Genomic DNA, 20,340 nt, shown 5'->3' on the forward strand with positions numbered 1-20,340 from the left:
CCAGCCGATTGCAGGGCACAAGGAGACAGACAACCATGCACACTCACACCTATACTTGGGGGCAATTTCGACTGCCCAATCAGCCTACCATGAATGTTTTTGGAATGTGGGAGGCAACCGGAGTACCCGGAAGAAATCCACGCATGCAAACTCCACTCTGATGTAAATGACATGGATTTAAACCCAGGACCCCAGAGCTGTAAGGCAGACTTGCTAACCACTCGCTCCCCCGGGCCGCCATTCCCCAAAAGTACCAAATTTCTAATTTAAATGCCTCAAAATTCACACCATAGCCTTCCACCATCTTGATTCAACTGCATTGTAAACCAGAAGAATTCGTTAACACGAGTGCATTGTGAATAATCTGTTACAAGTTTTGACGAATGATTCGTATTGTGCGACTTGAGCGTGGCAATAGATTCAGATTATTTTTGGATTATTTTTGGATTAGATTTAGATTAGATTTAGATTAGATTTAGTTTAGATTAGATTTAGATTAGATTTAGATTAGATTTAGATTAGATTTAGATTAGATTTAGATTAGATTTAGATTAGATTTAGATTAGATTTAGATTAGATTTAGATTAGATTTAGATTAGATTTAGATTAGATTTAGATTAGATTTAGATTAGATTTAGATTAGATTTAGATTAGATTTAGATTAGATTTAGATTAGATTTAGATTGGAATTAGATTGGATTTGGATCTGGATTTGGATCTGGATTTGGATCTGGATTTGGATCTGGATTTGGATCTGGATTTGGATCTGGATTTGGATCTGGATTTGGATCTGGATCTGGAGCTGGATCTGGAGCTGGATCTGGAGCTGGATCTGGAGCTGGATCTGGAGCTGGATCTGGAGCTGGATCTGGAGCTGGATTTGGAGCTGGATTTGGAGCTGGATTTGGAGCTGGATTTGGAGCTGGATTTGGAGCTGGATTTGGAGCTGGATTTGGAGCTGGATTTGGAGCTGGATTTGGAGCTGGATTTGGAGCTGGATTTGGAGCTGGATTTGGAGCTGGATTTGGAGCTGGATTTGGAGCTGGATTTGGAGCTGGATTTGGAGCTGGATTTGGAGCTGGATTTGGAGCTGGATTTGGAGCTGGATTTGGAGCTGGATTTGGAGCTGGATTTGGAGCTGGATTTGGAGCTGGATTTGGAGCTGGATTTGGAGCTGGATTTGGAGCTGGATTTGGAGCTGGATTTGGAGCTGGATTTGGAGCTGGATTTGGATCTGGATCTGGATCTGGATTTGGATCTGGATTTGGATCTGGATTTGGATCTGGATCTGGATCTGGATCTGGATCTGGATCTGGATCTGGGGCGGGATCTGGGGCGGGATCTGGGGCGGGATCTGGGGCGGGATCTGGGGCGGGATCTGGAGCGGGATCTGGAGCGGGATCTGGAGCGGGATCTGGAGCGGGATTGGAGTAGGATTACCCACTCCGACCCCACTCCGACCCCACTCCGACCCCACTCCGACCCCACTCCGACCCCACTCCGACTTCGATCCGGTTGATTTTTAGATTCAGCGGACCTTAGATTTAGCGGCAATAGGTTGTCTTTAGATTAGATTTAGATCAAGATCACGAGCAGATCGCGATTAGATTTAGATTAATATCGCGATTAGATTGCGATTAGATTTAGATCAAGATCGCGATTAGTTCGCGATTAAATTTATGTCAATATCGCGACTTGATTTAAATAAAGATCGCGATTAGATTGCGATTAGATTTAGATCAAGATTGCGATTAGATTTAGATCAAGATCGCGATTAGATTGCGATTAGATTTAGATCAAGATCGCGATTAGTTCACAATTAGATTTAGATCAAGATTGTGATTAGATATAGATCAAGATCGCGATTAGATTTAGATCAAGATCGCGATTAGATTAAGATCAATATCGCAATTAGATTTAGATCAAGATCGCAATTAGATTTAGATCAAGATCGCCATTAGATTTAGATCAAGATCGCGATTAGATTTAGATCAAGATCGCGATTATATCGCGATTCAGATTAAGATTAGATTAGATTAATCCGGTACTTGGGGAAATTCACTTTGTTGCAGTAGAAAGTGACAACACAGACACAGGAAAAGACATCGTAGACTTGAATATAATAGATTATAAATTAATGAAAAAAATGAAAGTGGTGGAAAACTACTCCTATGAATTTTGGTTTTTGTTCAGATAACATTTTAAGCAATTTTTATTTTCAAAAAATGTACTAAATTGCTCAGGAAAATTTTCTTTGTCTATATTCTCATCTCATTTTCTGGACCGCTTTGTCCTCGTTAGGGTCGCGGGGGGTGCTGGAGCCTAACCCAGTTGACTCCGGGCCAAAGGCGAGAGACACACTGAATTGGTGGCCAGCCGATCGCAGGGCACAAGGAGACGGACAACCATGCACTCTCACACCCATTCCTGGGGGCAATTTAGAGTTTCCAATAAGCCTACCCTGCATGTTTTTTTATGTGGGAGGAAACCGGAGTACCCGGAGAAAACCTACGCAGGTCTGGGGAAACATGCAAACTCCACACAGATGGACATTATTTGGATTTGAACCCAGGACCCCAGATCTTTGTCTATTTTAAAATTAGTATTTGGTTAGGTTCTTAATGGTTAATTTCTGTGCTCTGCAGATCGAGACGGTGTTTAAAAACCTGGACCAATTCTCTCAAGAAGAAAAACTCCAACAACTCCAGGGACTGAAACTTCGTTATTTTACCCCCAGAGAAGTAGCCAACATAATGGGCTTCCCCGAAAGCTTTTGTAAGTCCAAAATTGTTTGCTTACATAAGAGTAGATTCTTTTTTTTTGTTCTGAAAGAGTAATACATGGGAACTTTAAGTATCATAGTAAAGTAATTATTTAGACATAAATTGATGAGTTTTCTGCTCATACATTACTCAAAATGTTGTCCTTCATAAAGGGTTCCTTCCGACAACACTTCTACACTGTGCTGTGCACATAACTTAAATCAAAATGTCTTCCAAATAGTTTCATCTATGCACTGTGTTGATTAATTTATGTCACCTTTGAAAGTCAAAAGCTGATTGATATTGAATCAGTCACAAAGTGAAGAAGGCTCGTCGCCCTATTTTTTTTTATCTCACTTATCCTATCCAATCATAGTGCCGAGTTTTCTCTAATTTCAAGCAATTTTCAACCCATCGAGAAGTTTTAATGATCACACATCATGTGAGCCTTTAATTGAACACAAGTCAACTTTATTTAATTAAACGTGACGTTTGAGTAAAATAGATTGCAGCAGCACTTTCAAGGTGCTTAATTGCAAAGTGGGTCATTAAATGTGTGCATGCCAATTTTCAACATTTTTTTAGGTAAACATCGAAGATGCTTTGCCACGAGCCGTAACCATTTGGAACTACTCAAATTTAAAAAATGCAGAACGCTTTTAGAAAATATCTATCCACACACTCCAAATCAATTTGATCCAAACACCTGAAGTACTTGGGACCACCCTGCGAAATAACCGTTCATATATTTCACCTAGACATCACATGTTTAATTAAAGTCTACTTGTGTTCAATGGAGCCAAATAATCTTTTATATATATATTCTTATTTCACTTCCTCAACTTAGATTATTTTGTGAATATAAATATTAAAAAATGGTGGAGTTTTATTAGTTGACAATCCTCTGTTACATTTGGTTGGGGGTAAAGTGGCTCTGGATAAACAGACAGGGGGCTGGTCTCTATTTGAGATAGGGCATGATAGACTGACTACCCCTGTGGGGGAAAAGAGAGGAGGAAAGGGAAAAGAAAATGAGAGACTAAAGATGATGTGAATGGTTGTTTTTCTTGCTCAAAGTATTATTGGTATCCTTCACCACTTTGTGTCTTCAACATTCGTGACTTCACTACACTGCAGTATAAAAAAAGTTCATGAAAGTCAAAATTCATGCTGAATATTGCAAGCGGAAGACACTTCCCTGTCTTCCAATTGCCATTAAGAAAGGGGCAGAAGACAGAGGACTGTCACTCAACTTAGCGACGAGAAAAAATGACGGTGAGCGGCCTGTCATTTTTATCTTAAAATAGAGTTTTCTGAGAGCCTGGGAGCCTTGTCTTGACACTGTCAAGACGATTGCCAAGTTCTTTAGCATATCAAGGAACGTCAATATGTAGGAGGCATTTTGAATTGAATTGAATGCTTTTATAATCATTATAGTAGTATAATCAGATTTAAAGCTTTCAACGCGTAGAGCACAAATAACAACAAACAGACAAATAAGTAATCAAAAGATTACAAATCAATAAATAAGTAGTCCAAGTGAGATCAGCAGAGCGGAGCGGGCTTGTTCCGTCTGAAGTCCAGGATGAGTTCCATGGTTTTGGAGACGTTTAGCGCCAAGTTGTTGAGAGCGCACCGCTCGCTGAGTCTATGGACGCAACAACAAACAAACACAGATAATCAATATATAGTAATGATAAATAAATAATCACTAAATAGTAAAAGTAAACAAGTGTTCAACATAATAAATAAGTAGTATAAGTAGTAGTAATAACTCTTGATTAGGTCCTAGGTGAAGAACTCAAGTTGAGTACGGTGACAGCTCTTGGGAAGAAACTCCTTGAGTCTGTTTGTCTTGGCTGTTATGGCTCTGTAGCGCCTTCCAGAGGGCAGCAGGTTGAAGTGGTGGAAGCCGGGATGCGTATCGTCTTTTATAATGCTCTCTGCCCTTCTTAGGCACCGGGATTCGTAGATGCTGGACAGAGTAGGTAGGGGCAGTTGATGATCTTTTGGGCTGTGTTGATCACCCTCTGCAGGTTGCTCCTTCCTTCCTCAGTACTCTCAGGAAATGTAGTCTCTGCTGCGCCTTCTTGACGAGTGCTGTGATGTTTGCCGCCCAAGTGAGATCAGCAGAGCTGTAGACTCCTAGGAATTTTCAAGTCTTTACTTGCTCCACGCATTCGCGATTAATATACAGGGGCGACAGAGCAGCCTTGTTCCGTCAGAAGTCCAGGATCAGTTTTCTGGTTTTAGAGACATTCAGCACCAAGTTGTTGAGAGCACACCACTCGCTGGGTCTAAGGACCTCATCTCTGTAGGCTGTCTCACTCTCCCCTGTGATCATCCCCACCACCGTTGTATTGTCCGTAAATTTCACAATGATGTTGTTAGCAGAGCGGACACGCGGACGCCACAGGGGCTGGCTATGGTAGGGGGCGGTCGCTGCGTTCGCGCATCCCCGGACGCTTCGTGCGGCCGGGCCGGGTGCACCCCGTCCCTCGCCCACTGGCCTGTTCCCCGCCGGCGACCGTGTCGTCCAGATCCACCTGGGCAGGCCCGGTTAGCTCAGTCAACCATGATTAACCTTTCACCAATTTCGTTATACGCAGCTGTGTATGATGACAATAAAGGCTTTTGATTTGATTGAGTGAAAACACGGGGGGAAATAAATAATAAATACTCAGCAGACATTCAGCTCTTTTCCTCAAACAGCCATTGACTGCCCCAGACGATCAATGGCTACCCTCAAAGTGGTGAGGCTTTATTGAACAATCAAATTGATAGGAACTGCCCACTCGCAGGTGGCCCGTATTGCAATCAGCAGGTCAAGGAAAAGACACTTCCCCTTCAAAATAAAAGCACAATCAAAAGCACACCTTAACTCCCCCACCTGCTCTCACATTGTTACCCAAACACATTAACACCACACATAAGCTCATCATTCTCCAAACAAAAAGTTAACAAACTTGTTCAACTTAAATTTAGTAGCAGGCTTTGTCAGTACATCTGCTACCATTTCTGCAGTAGGACAATATTCTAACATAATGTGTCCATACTTTCAAAGTGGATCTAATAAAGTGGTACTTTATGTCAATACCGTATTTTCACACTTACACACGTACCGTCTTGACGGGCGCAGTCTCAATTCCGGGTGTATTTTCATTTTTTTGCCCACAGATAAGGTGCTAAGGCCTAATTGGCGCTAGCATTATGCTAACGTATGCTATGCTAGCTATGCTTCTGTATGTTATGCTAGCGTGTTGTTTTTTTCTTTTTTTTAAAAGACAGCATGAGCAAAAATAAGTTTGATTGCGCTTTATTGATGGAAAGGGGACTCACATTGATATAAGTTATAGAAGTTAAACATCCCCAAAAATCATCTAACTCCTCATCTTTTGTATCTGATATAGAGTTCGGCCAAGTGGGCGAGTTTGCAGTCCAACATGTTATGCTCCATGTCACTGTCAGAGTCCAACTGGTCGCCGGGGTAGTCCTGGAACTTGATGCCAGCTTTGGCGAGAAGCTCAAACTGCAGTTGATAGGTTTATTAACAGATATACTTTAATAAAAGGAGAGACATCGTTGACATAATCCAGCGATAACTTGCAAGTGAGAATCAGTCCTGGCTCGACCTCGCCACCGGAGCATTCTGAAGAAAGGCATCCTCCTCTGTCCATTTAGTCGCACATAATCAAAACACTTGAGGGCCGAGACTTGAGCCCACGCATCCACAATACATTCACATATTGTTGCGTAACTTGCTCAACGCTGCCTGCCAGTCTTTGTATAACATCGGACACCCATTGCTCCCAAGCCGTTCGCAACTTTGTTTTAAATGCTCTATTTACGGCAATGTCCAGCGGTTGTACTTCCTTCGTCAAACCTCCCGGAATGACGGCAAGCTCGGAGTTCATATGCCAGACTTGGTGTTTCACTTCAGCCGTGAGTTGGGCGCGCATGGAGTCGCAGATCAGTATTGACGGTGACGTGCGGAAAAAGCCATCCGGTCTTCTCACATACACTTTGTTAAGCCACTCTTTCATTTTGTCCTCGTCCATCCATCTCTTCTGGTTGGCTTTGACAATGACACCGGCTGAAAAGCTTTCCTTCGGCAACATCTTTCTCTTAAATATCACCACAGGTGGTAGCTTCTAACCGTTCCCATGGCAAGCAAGCACAACCGTGAAAGCTGCCTTCCCGTGGCCCCTTGTGCGTACCGCGACCGTCCTGGTTCCCTTCTTGATGACAGTGTGGTTCGTCGGAATGTCAAAAGAGAGTTGCACCTTGTCCATATTGATGTGGCTGGGCTGGATACGCTTGTCGGCAATCTTTTTGCTGCACTAAGAGCGAAAGGCTGCCATCTTTTCTTTGTAGTCTGCCAAAAGCTGCTGTGCCACCGTAGTTTTTGCTCGGATGGATAGATAGTTTTGTTTCATGAAGCGAAAGCACCAAGACGGACCTCCATGAAAATGTTAAATTTTCATTTAATCGGCAAGCTTTTTGTGTCGAATGGGGACTGTAGAGATGCTTCTTCCCGCTGCTTTTCTTTTTCGATTCAGTATTTGAGAAACTCTTCCAACTTGGGACACCTCGCTTTACCTCCGTGGGAACTCAGCGTTGTCTTTTTGACTTATTTAAGCTGATTTTCCAGCTCCCTCCACTTGCGAACCATGGACTCGTTCATGTTGAGATGCCGAGCTGCAGCTCGATTTTCATGTTCTTCCACGTTGCGGATAGACCACAAGACCACCTAGAAGTTGTTTAATGTTGGATTGTGGCAGCTAGTGCCAGGTATTCTACCTCACAAGCTGACAACAATGCCATCTTTGGCTAGGCTTATACAGTAACCAGTTGTACTGCCTCTGTCAATATCTATATTATATCAATATATAATAGAGGGACAGGAACAGGCTGAATAAGCTGGTCAGGAGGGCCAGCTCTGTTCTGGGCTGTCCTCTGGACTCTGTGGAGGAAGTGGGAGAACGGAGAATGCTGACCAGGATGATGTCCATCATGGACAGCACCTCCCACCCCCTGCATGAGTCTGTGGAGTCCCTCCGAAGCTCCTTTAGCAATAGACTGCGGCACCCTCATTGCAGGAAGGAGCGCTTCCGCAGATCCTTCCTCCCATCAGCTGTCAGGCTGTCACACCTACCGTATGCATGCACATTTATGTTTATGTATGTATATATGTGCTAAGCAACACGCTTATTTATTTATATATTTATTCATGTATTTATTTATTAACTTACTTATTACCTATTTATTTATGTCTAAAATGCCTTTCCTATTCCTGCATCCTCACCCTCTTGCTACTGTGACAACGAAATTTCCCGAATACGGGATGAATAAAGTTATCCAGTCCAATCAGCAGGCCAATCTGCATCACTGAACGTTTGGATACCGTGTTTCACACTTTCTGTAACACAATTTCCACTCAACTGTACCCTTTAAGACATCGCAATACATGTTTAACTGAGACCCATTGCTCCTCTGTTGGCTCTGTAAATTACTGTGACAGTTTGCTTACAACAAAACTTAAATCAGGTCTTGTACAAATACTTAAATAGATGAGGCTACCGACACCCTCTCTGTGTTTTCTGACATCCAGAGTCTTTTCTGCACCATCAGTATAGGCTAGCTTTAATTCACAAGGTGTTGACCTAGGTTTATAATTTTGCATTTCAAACCATTCGAGGATTTTCTCCACATAATTTGCTTGAGATATAGTCATACAGTGATTATTCTGGCTAAAATCAATGCCTAGAAAAAGGTCTTAATCTGCCCAAATCTATTTTGATGGCAGCATTTTCTTTACATCACTCAGAACATTTTCATTACTTGCCGCAATGATTAAATCGTCAACCCAGATCAAAATTATAAGCTTATAGTTTTGAGTCTGTCTTGCGTAAACACAATGGTCAGCCTGATTTTGTGCAAAGTGGTCTTTGAAGAGGTGTTAATGCCTTTTAATTGCAACCTAAACTCATCAAAATCATCATCAACACAAGTTTGGGTCTGTTGCACTATACTAGTTGTTGAAACAAATTTGACTAGTCAACTTTTCTGCACCCTTCTGGTTTCAGGAAAATAGACAATGTATGCTGGACTGGTCTTATCATACCCAATGAGCACACATTTTTCACCTCTTGGATCAAGTTTTCTTTTGTCCTGTTTGTAAGCAAAACACTGTGATCCAAACTTTTGCATTCTAGACAGGCTGGGCTTTCCTCCTGCCAGACTCTGTACTAGAGTCTGCTTAATGCCTTTGTTAAAACACTGATTCCTAATTATGGCCGCCATCTGTACAGCATAAGGCCACAGACATTTTGGAAGCCCACTTTTAATTATCATACACTGGGCTACATCAAAAAGTGTTCGCCAATTTCTCTCAGCAGTCCCATTTTGATGTGGCGAATGTGGTGCTGAGGTCTCGTGTCTAATACCATTATTAATCATTAAGACTTGAAACTGTCCAGTGTATTCATTACCACAATCAGATCTAATACCTTTGATCTTCCCATATGGGCTATGTCAGCAAGGAACCTCTCGGTGGCTTGCACCGTGTCATTCTTATGTTTAAGGAAATACACAAATACTGCCCTGGAAAAATCATCAGTAAATGAGATTGCATATTTGTACCCTTCTCTGGAGTCAGGTTGGATAGGGCCAGCTAAATCTGCATGTACTAGCTCAAGTGGGGCTGTAGCCGTCACATCAGAATCTCTGTTCCTGGTCTGCACATATTTTCCCTATGTACACACATAACAATGTGGGGTAGTGTTAGCTTTCCCTTTAATCTTCATACCTTCCACAACATGCTGTAATTTCTGAATGTCATCATAGTTACAGTGTCCTATAATCTCATGCCATGTTTGCAAATCAAAACATCCCTTGTTATCATCACACTTGACATTGACATTTACCGCTACTGTGTGCTAATAATAAAGTCTGTCGTGTTCATTAATGTGGAATGCCGTACCGTCTTTGTGAATGAGGATGTATTCTCCCTTCTTGAAGATCACTGTTGCTCTGCTGCCAGTTGCTGCTCTCACTGAGAAAATATTTTGTGGATAGGTGGGAATATACAGCGCTCGTTTTGAGCTGGCGGCCTCGGCTGTCTGTGAGATAGACCTCCGCGTCTCCCCGTCGTTCTGCAACGCCCTAGCAGCGGGTGCCATCAGCCAGCTCTACATATTGCGACTCAGTCTGGAACTGCTTGTCGAGGTTTTTGAACATGGCAAGGTCAGTGACGATGTGCGAGGTATTCCCGCAGTCGACCATCAGGCCCCTCACGTCAACACCCCGGCTTGGCTGGAACTCTGCTGCCGCCCCTTCTTTCACTCCAAAGACAAACGCACATTCCTCGCCGTTCTTCTCGGTGGTACACTTCCGTCCGTCGTCCCGGTCTCGGCGCTGCCTCCTCCTGCAGGTGGAATCACGATGTGTGGAGCTCTTGCATTGGCTGCACCATAGCTTCCGCTGACAGGCACGGGCAATGTGTCCTTCCTTTAAGGCCACACCTGTAGCATTCCACCTCCGCTGCCAGCCGTTGAGCTCCTCCATGTTCACCTGGACACGGCCTGATGAGTCTCGCTGCCCGCTGGTGTCCACAGGCTGCCACCGTCATCACATTGTCCTCCTCCGCCATAGAAGCACGCATTCTCTCGGTGTCTTCGAAGCTTCGTAGTTTTGTTTTAAAGTCTGAAAAAGGCACTGGTTCATCTGCCTGAATGATGTGGATTGGAAATGGTTTAAAGGAGTCGGGAAGCCCCTTTAACACAATCGCCACAAGCAACCCATTACTTAATGTCTCTCCTGAATTTCTTAACGCCGTAATGGCGGTCTCAGCACGGGTGACATACTCTATTACACTCTCGCTGCTTGCTTTTTGTAAAGAGTTCAGTTCTGTATACAGGCAGTTCGGGTGGATGAGATCTGGCGACCAAGCTTCATGTGCTGTGGTCGGTTGACCAGAAAGTCTTCAATCCAGGAGCATGTGGAAGGTGGGAGCCCCAGGTTGGCCAACTTGGGGATAAGAATATCCGGTCTTATGGTGTTAAGGCTGAGCTGTAGTCAATGAAAAGCATTCTGGCATGGTTCCCTCTTGTTAGATTTGATTTGGAGTATTATTTCATTTTCTCCTCCGTGAATGCATATGTTCGCTTTTTACCCTTGTTTGAACTTCCTGGCTTGCCTTCCCTCTCGCCCAGCTGCACGTCATTGATAATTAGTTCTGGTTTTGTCGATTTAAACCTCACGGATTGTGTGTCATTTGTTGGATCGTCTGATTTACACCGCCATGTTCCCACGTCTCCACGTTGCCTATTTCCACGTCCCCTCGTGTTTTCTCTGTCAGGTTTGATTTTATTTCGACACCAAGTCTTGTTTCTTTGCCTCCTGCTTGAGTTATTAAAGTTTTTCTTTGAGCATTCATTCCCTCATCCTTGCCTGCTTCCCTGCACTTGGGTCCACCCCACGATTCCACGCCACGACGTCGCCAAAGACGTGACACCTCTTTTCTCAAGGTAGCTCAGTACAGTGTGGGGAGCGGTGGTGATTGCATCTTTGGTGGATCTGTGCGGCCCGTAAGGAACCACTTAGCCGCATGGATCATCAACTTCCTCACTGACAGACCACAATATGTGAGACTTCAGGACTGTACGTCTGATGTGGTAGCTTGCAGCACGGGGGCCCCACAAGGCACGGTCCTCTCCCCACTCCTCTTCTCCCTCTACACATCAGACTTCAAACATAATACAGACACCTGCCACCTCCAGAAGTTCTCTGACGACACCGCTATTGTTGGACGAGTGATGATGGGAACGACCTAGAGTACAGGGGAGTCATCACAGCCTTTGTTGACTGGTGTAGGCAAAACCACCTCTACATCAACACCAGTAAGACAAAGGAAATGGTAATCGATTTTCGGAGGAATCCTCAACAGACCACTCAGGTGAACACCTGCACCTTCATGGCAGTAAGGAGCGCTTCTGCAGATCCTTCTTCCTATCAGCGTCAGGCTCTTTAACAAAACAAATGGCTGAATGTTAAGACCTACCGTATATATACATGTACATCTATGTGTATGTATGTGTGTGCGTTATATATATATATATATATATATATATATATACAGTGGTACCTCGTCACACGACCGCTCGTCATACAAAATTCTCGTCTTACGACGGAAATTTCGATCGAATAATTCGCCCGTCATGCGATCAAAATGTCGTGATGCGACCAAGCTTTTTTTGCATATCTTTCGTCTATAACAATATCTACGAGCACTGAACGATTAATTCAGACAAGTTTTTCCTCCTACGCATTGACCATGAAACGCACAACGCGCATGCGCGGGCAAAAAGAGGGCTTTCTGGGTAATGAAGAATACTCGTGCACACAACGCCGATAGGCAATGGAACTCTTTCTCAGAATGAAACTTAATTACCCACAATCAATACGTGGGTAAGCTGAGCTGTTGCATTTCCTGTTATTTTTATTATCTAATACGAGGAGTATTATATTACTTCTCGTTCGCTGCTCCTAAGAACATCAGCGGCACTGGCTCGCAATTCCCTCTTTGTAATATTTCTGGTCGCAACTCTCTCTCAGGCGACGTTCAAAGCGGTTGCAACCAGAGCCATTTCAACGAGGGAGTTGCGAGCCGGTCTTTATGAGCAGCGGAGCGATCGCTAAAATGTACTACAAGACTATTTCTCGTTGGCAAGTGGTCGTGGGTTATCCTATTGTGAGGACATTTATGTGAATCATTTTCGGAATATTTTGAAAGGAATACATAGTACAACAGCAAACAGCCCATCTTTAGCGAACGTGAGGGTGGAGGCGTGGCAAACCGCCAAACCGGAAAACGAAGGTAACAAAAGATTACAACAAAATTAGAATTCAGTTTTGTGTAAAGTTACATTAAACGTATGTTTGAGTGTGTATATATAAATCCAAGTTAATTTAGATTTGTTTGTTCCGTTTACGAGTGCGTTGTCGTGGGAAAAAAAACGACCCCCCCCCCCTTCGCCCCCAAACGTCTCTGTCTCCCGTCGGCGAAATCTGCCCAATTTGAGTTAGATTAAACACATTTTATTACTATTATACCACTAGTGATGTGTTACTTTGTTAATAGATGGCGAATTAGAAGAAATAAAACATTTTTTCCAATCCAATATCCTGTTTTTGGTGTTTTTTCAGAGAGTTGGAACGAATTAATGTGTTTCCCATTCATTTCAATGGGAAACGTCCGCTCGAGTTACGAGAATCTCGTCATACGATCTCAGTCCCGGAACGGATTAAGATCGTATGTCGAGGTACCACTGTATATATATATGTATATATATATATATATATGTGTATGTATATATATATATATATATATATATATATATATATATATATATATATATATATATATATATATGTATGTGTGTATATATATATATGTACATATATATATATATATATATGTATGTATATATATTGTTAGATGTACAGTTTTAGCACCTATCCCTAATTCCTTAACTCAGTCTGATCCCATCTAACAACTGTGCGTGTTCAGCATCGAAGGAAGAGGCCAGGGTTTGCGAGTTACTCCACAGATGGTTTATTCCAGATATTGATCCTTACAGAGCTCCGGGCCCCCTCCCAAATAATAGTAAACCAGCTGCGCGTCGTAATGCACAGTGGAGGATGAGAAAGACAACGATCCACGCCCGCATTTGCACAGTTATAGTTAAACAAAAAATGAATATTCATTCGCTGATTCTAATGATATTCAGACTGTCCCACGACAATTCTGGAGGGGTGTCCTCCCCTGAGATCTGCTTGCCCGCGAATCCACGTCTGGCTTGGTCGCCCTCTCCGCAGGAATTCCTTTGTTTCTGGTATCATCTGGACCATCGCCATCTCCGCGGGGATCCCTTTGTCCCTGGTTTCATCTGGACCACTTATCACCTGGACCACACCTTGAAGCAGAAACTCAGACAAAAGACCTTTTGTTCATTGTAATTGAGTTGAGAACAATAGTTTTAATCCTACTGTGGTACTATATCAAAATGAAACAGCTACAATAAAATGAAGGAGTAAAATATATCATATTCTTCATTCCCTCTCTTGGGCTCCCAAAAGAGACCATCCCGACAAACAACACACAAGTTAGTAAGAAAAAAACTAAGAAGCACTACGTTAGTATAAGAAAAGAAACAAAGAAGCATCACATTAGTGTATCCATGAACACATGCTCGGCGGTGGTTGCAGAGGGATCAGTTTGTAGCAATTGAGTATACTGACCTTTCGGATCTGGTCCCACTGCCCTTTCCAGGTACCGAACTGATCCATCCATCGGTCCCAGATTGAGTCGCCCACACCTGAATGGTCTGCCATCTTATTAGTCAGGGTTCGGAGGCCTTCCAATGCCAAATTAGAAGACCTTCGAATCCTGCTGAGACCCATCCAGGCGGGTGTTGCTCTCTTGTTGCGATGCAAAATATCCTTCAGGTTTGAAGGCAATTGTACTCCAACTGTGAGATTCACTGGGGAAACAGAAACCGGAAGCAACAAAGACACCAAAGAGCACACACCAGAAGCATTTGTGGGTAATCTATCATACAATTTATCGCTTCCACACCATAACCAGAAGTTCCGCTCGGGATAAGGGGTGTGGTACCGGAAAAGACATATTTAATACACACCAATCAGACGGAATGCTTCCCAATGATTTTCCAATCCCCTTTAATTTGAGACAGGTAAAATTTTGTTCTGCTACTGCTTTATCAAAAATTGGTTTCTCTTTATCCTTTTGGGCCAGTGGGAATATCGAATCGTACTTAGAACAATTGAATTTCGGGTTATTGTTTTTTAGAAGGTCCACAATACATTAATCTTCGACTGGTGCCGAAACAATACGGAGTACGGGTCGAGCACCCATACACGAGGCAATCATCTTGGGTTTTGCTGGCAGCTTGCTCTGCCATTAACAGCCAATTGTTAGATCCTGCCGTAATACCTGTAATCATTCTAAACCAATTTAGGGGACACGATTGACGGAGTCACCTTGCCAGTTTTCGCCTGAGTAGACTAGGTTTTTTACACATCCCCACTGGCCAGCATGGATCGGTATCCGAGGACCACACACAGGGTTAGGAAGCTAGTGGTGTCTCATCTGTTGGAGATTGCGGTGTCATTAGAGCCACATCCGTCTGATTGAAGATCGCCAAACATGAGTATGACATACACGTGGAGCGCTCCTTCAAAAAATAACAAGAGAAAAATTAAAACAATAATAAGCCAAAACATCCTGTACACCACTTCCCTCTCTTGGACTGGGATAAGCCCAGTCCAGAACAGGAACTATGTCCAGGAACTATGTGTCATGTTTAGATGTATGTGACCTGTCCCCAGGAGAATCAAAGGCCGCCTTTGGAGGATCCTGTGGTGAAGTGTGTGGTTATGGGTTACATGGATCAACGGCTCCAATTTGGGAATAATGAAACCACTTCTGTCCCTTAAGTTCAAGTTGAACCGCCTTTGATGTACGAGCAGTCACTCTGAAAGGACACCTGTCCACCTGGGCTCCGACCACTTCCTGGATAGAACCTTGAGAAAAATGTGGGTTGAGAATGTGGGTGATCACGTGCAGCTGCAGCAGCCTCCTGTATCTGTGAAGAAATACTAGATACAAGAGAATGAAGTTGTCGACTAATATCCTGCATGCGAGAGATCGGGTAATGGAACCTCTTCATATGGGGTGATTGAGGAACTAGGACCGGGCATCAGCCGGCCCGTAAGTGATTCAAATGGGGCAAAATGTGTGGTTTTGTTTATGGTTTGACGAATCGAGAGTAGAGCCAATGGGAGGGCTTGAACCCACGACCTTTTGGTGCCGTACATTATTTTGCCAATTTCTCTTTCCTGTATTTACACAAATTAACTAATCATACTAAAAATAGGAAAAATGCAAAAAGCAAACCAGGCTGCCTTCTCCTCAGGAAAACAGCTTTCCCGTTCTCTGCAATAGCCACACTCACATCCTGGGTTGCTCTCCATGTGTCCTGTTGAAAAGCACAATCTCCCTCTGCCAACCCAAATTTAATGTGTTTCTTTAAAGTTTTTTCTTTTATGCAGATAGCCAGATTAGCCTTATCATCCAGCTCCAATCGTGTAGTGAATAATGGCGTTTGGTACATTCCACTAAATTGGATTTCCATATTTTGTTGTCCTGTTGACCTCGTTATGTAGGCGCAATGATTTCATAACGAAATATGGAAACTTTTGTCAATTCAGTCAATTATTCTGTTAACAAAATTTGGATGCCATTATCACTATAATACTTTGGAATTTCATATCATGCACTGTCTTTTATTTTTTCCAGTGCTCCTAAATTTCGCATAGCAGATTTGTTTCTCCACTTCAAATTTCACATTTGGAGTACTGCTGCTTTTTCTAAATCCTTTTCCACCTTGATATCTAACCAATTAATTATATCTCGGTGTTCGGCCAATCAAAAACACAAAAAGACAAACAAACAACCATTCACGCTCACACTCATTTTCAGATATCAGTGGTCTGCAATTTTTCACTAGTGGAGCGCACCATCCCCACTCTGGGGCTCATTGGCAGCTAACCACCTTTTGCTGTAATCTGTGATATTCTAATTGTCATTAATATGACTTACACTAAAGCATATTTCATCTGCTGATGGGCAAAACAAGATACATGTCCTGTGCACTTGAACATGCATTGTTTATTCCATCACAGAGAAATCATGCCTATCCTAAATTAATTATTTTATCTAAACTTGTCAGGTACAATTTACCTAATAATTTGGATCCATGCCATCTCTGCATTGTTTTCTCCATCTTTGACATCATTAATAATTTGGATGATTCTTAATACTTAAGTCTAAATCGCAAATCACTCTCATATTGCTAAAACCAATAACTAAAGCTCTGGCTGAATTCCTATCCGCTCTAAGAAGGCGGTTTTATTTAAAATAAGAGCCATTTTCTGTGCTCACTGTTACCTCAATTAAAATTTAGGGAAAATAACCTTTCACTATGCATTTCCTAATATAAATTTCAGTGTTTAATAGAGGACCCATAATTTGTCACTAATATATCCCAATAGGGCGACCCCCCTCTTTTTGTTTGTCGGGTGAGGGGTGTGCGCATCTGTGAAGGGGTGCTGGCGATGACCATCGGACCGAGTCAGCGAGCCTCATGACCAGGAGACAGAGCCAAAGCCTTTCAACTGCCAGGGTGCTCCAAGAACCTTCTGAAAACGGTCTCGATAGACTAAATCATCTTCTATGTCATAAAACAACGTACAATGAAAATCATCCATGGTTAGATGGTAAGGCCGGAGTCAGTCAATGAATGATTTCCACCGGTGATATACAGACAACAGTCCCCCAGTGGCCGGAGTTTCAGGCTCAAGACGTGACCTATAGATTGTCCACCACTGTCCACATGTTCATATTGGTTGTGAACACGGAATCTTTGCACCATTTGGTAAAGTCACTGTGAGGCCATCCGGTCCACATAAAATGGTAGCTCCAATAGACATCAACAAGTCTCTTCCCATCAAATTCATAGGAGCCTCTCGGGCACCTCTATTCGGAGTGTGAAGGATCCCCTGGTCCGTAAGCATCATCTCCGCCGTGGTAATATTGTCCAGGTGACTGGGCCGGCTGCTGCGGCCGCCATGGTCTGCCAGTGCCTCGTCCTCCCCCACACGTAGGCCGCTGTTACTGTAGTGGGCCATACTGCTGTGCTTGGGGTTGCCATGGGAACAGTTGTTGCGGTTGCCGTTGTTGACTGGCATCTCCAGTGTCCAATACCGCCACATATAAAAAGTTGCCTTGTTGGCCCTGTCCAGAGTACCCTCTTCCCCGGCCACCAGAGAAACCACGCCAGCGACCACCGTATCGACCATGTAACTGACCATCTCGGGCCCCACCACATTCCTGGTAATTTGGAAAGTTGGAGTTTCAATACAGTAGAGATCAAAGGTTCTGGAACACCCTCGACAATAGCCGCTATATGGCCCGTCTCGTGTCAAGCGCACAACTCTGTCCACTCACGCCTCCTCCTAATCACCTCCCTCCGCTGTTTTTTTTTTTTTTTTAGTTCTGCCTTAGCTGTGACGTCACGCTCCTTTTTTTCAACGCTACGGACAAACGCTTTTGACCTGTACAATGTAAATTTCCTTTCAACGTACAAAATTATTTCTCCAACTCACATTTAATTTAGCTTGTCTTTGAAAACCTGTGCCTCTACGTCTCCATACAAACTCATCAATTCATTCCATTCCATTCTCATTCAGCATCTCTCTCCCCATTCCTCTCAAAACGCACACACACACGCACGCCCGCACACACACGCACGCACACACACACACACACACACACACATTTTCAACCTCTCCTCGCATTTTTACCAATTCAGTCATCACAAATCACCGGATAAATTTAGAATTTCAGTATGTTCAATTTAGAATTTTAGTATATCCAATTTAGAATTAGGAATTTTTATTAGGAGCAATCCTAAGAAAAAAACATCTGTGGACCCAGTCGTTTCCCTGCTGAAGACTTAAAAAATAAGTTTGCTGAATTTTTCTTACAATTAAGTAAAAGGTCTCCAACATATAGCCTTTTTACGGAATCACCTTATTCCCTTGTTTTCATACGAACGTTTCCCTTTATCTCACAACGACCGTTCTGGAATCCCCAATCACTGATTCCAGATATATAATCACGGAAATGTCCCTGAACAAATACTCGTGTTATATGAATCACATTTCTACTGTGACTTCTACTTTAAAAAATAAGTTTGCACAATTTTTGTACGGTTAAGTAACAGGTCTTATGCATACAACCTTTCGGAATCTTAAAAATCCCTTCTACTCTAAAAAATAAGTTTGCACAATTTTCGTACGGTTAAGTAACAGGTCTTATGCATACAACCTTTCGGAATTTTTTAAAAATCCCTAGAACACGTTTCTACTGTGACTTCTCCATAATTTAAAAAATCCAATAGCAGAATTTTGACAGTTAAGTAACAGGCATTCCGCTTACCTTTTAGATTTCAGGCGCCCGTCAGAGAAGTCTCCATAGAAAGATGCAGTGTCTCAAATCCAGACCACTCTTATAAATATCACGTTCACGACGTGCTTCGAAGTCCGCGACTTCGGCGGGGTTCCCCTTCCTTAATCCCACGTCCGCGACGTGTCACGTTTCCAAACGTTTTTGCTTTTCCTAATAAATATCACTCCTCGGAATCCCTGACTCCGGCATTAACCATTAACCGACCGACCCCTATTTGTCTACGCAGCCTCTCTCCTCCCTCGACTCACGGACAGGGTCGCCAAAATTGTTAGATGTACAGTTTTAGCACCTATCCCTAATTCCTTAACTCAGTCTGATCCCATCTAACAACTGTGCGTGTTCAGCATCGAAGGAAGAGGCCAGGGTTTGCGAGTTACTCCACAGATAGTTTATTCCAGATATTGATCCTTACAGAGCTCCGGGCCCCCTCCCAAATAATAGTAAACCAGCTGAGCGTCGTAATGCACAGTGGAGGATGAGAAAGACAACGGTCCACGCCCGCGTTTGCACAGTTATAGTTAAACAAAAATGAATATTCATTCGCTGATTCTAATGATATTCGGACTGTCCCACGACGATTCTGGAGGGGTGTCCTCCCCTGAGATCTGCTTGCCCGCGAATCCACGTCTGGCTGGTCGCCCTCCCCGCAGGAATTCCTTTGTTTCTGGTATCATCTGGACCATCGCCCTCTCAGCGGGGATCCCTTTGTCCCTGGTTTCATCTGGACCACTTATCACCTGGACCACACCTTGAAGCAGAAACTCAGACAAAAGACCTTTTGTTCATTGTAATTGAGTTGAGAACAATAGTTTTAATCCTACTGTGGTACTATATCAAAATGAAACAGCTACAATAAAATGAAGGAGTAAAATATATTATATTCTTCAATATGTATATATATATATGTATGTATATGTATATATAAATATTTATATATATATATATGTATATGTGTATGTATATATATGTATATATGTATATATGTGTATATATATATATATGTACAGTGGTACCTCGACATACGATCGTAGTCCGTTCCGAGACTGAGATCGTATGACGAGGTTCTCGTAACTCGAGCGGACGTTTCCCATTTAAATGTATGGAAAAAAAATTAATTCGTTCCAGCCCTCTGAAAAAACACCAAAAACAGGATATTGATTGGAAAAAATGTTGTATTTCTTCTAATTCCCCATCTATTAACAAAGTAACACATAACTAGTGGTTTAATAGAAATAAAATGTGTTTAATCTAACTAAAATTGGGCGGATTTCGCCGAGGGGAGAGGGGCACAAAAGGGGTGGGAGGCTTCGTTTTTTTTTTCCACACAACGCACTCGTAAACGGAACAAACACTCCACCCTCACGTTCGCTATCGATGGGCTGTTTGCTGGTGTACTCTTCCCTTCAAAATATTCCGAAAATGATGCACACAAATGTCCTCACAATCGGATAACGCACGACCACT

General features: G+C 42.9%; 1 protein-coding gene across 5 annotated transcripts in view; it reads left to right on the forward strand.

Annotated features, from left to right (window-relative positions):
• The window catches only part of trdmt1 (tRNA aspartic acid methyltransferase 1), an 84,437-nt gene that overhangs the window by 56,485 nt on the left and 7,612 nt on the right, over window positions 1-20,340 (forward strand). For 4 of the 5 annotated variants that reach the window (XM_077623773.1, XM_077623770.1, XM_077623771.1 and 1 more), the window contains one exon: window positions 2,646-2,775. The exons of the other annotated variant lie outside the window; for it this stretch is intronic. In XM_077623773.1, coding sequence (XP_077479899.1) covers window positions 2,646-2,775 — 130 coding nt within the window. The remainder of the gene's footprint in view (window positions 1-2,645; window positions 2,776-20,340) is intronic. 5 annotated transcript variants of the gene reach the window in all.

The sequence above is a fragment of the Stigmatopora argus genome, chromosome 17 (genome assembly GCF_051989625.1).
Source record: "Stigmatopora argus isolate UIUO_Sarg chromosome 17, RoL_Sarg_1.0, whole genome shotgun sequence".
Lineage (NCBI taxonomy): Eukaryota > Metazoa > Chordata > Actinopteri > Syngnathiformes > Syngnathidae > Stigmatopora > Stigmatopora argus.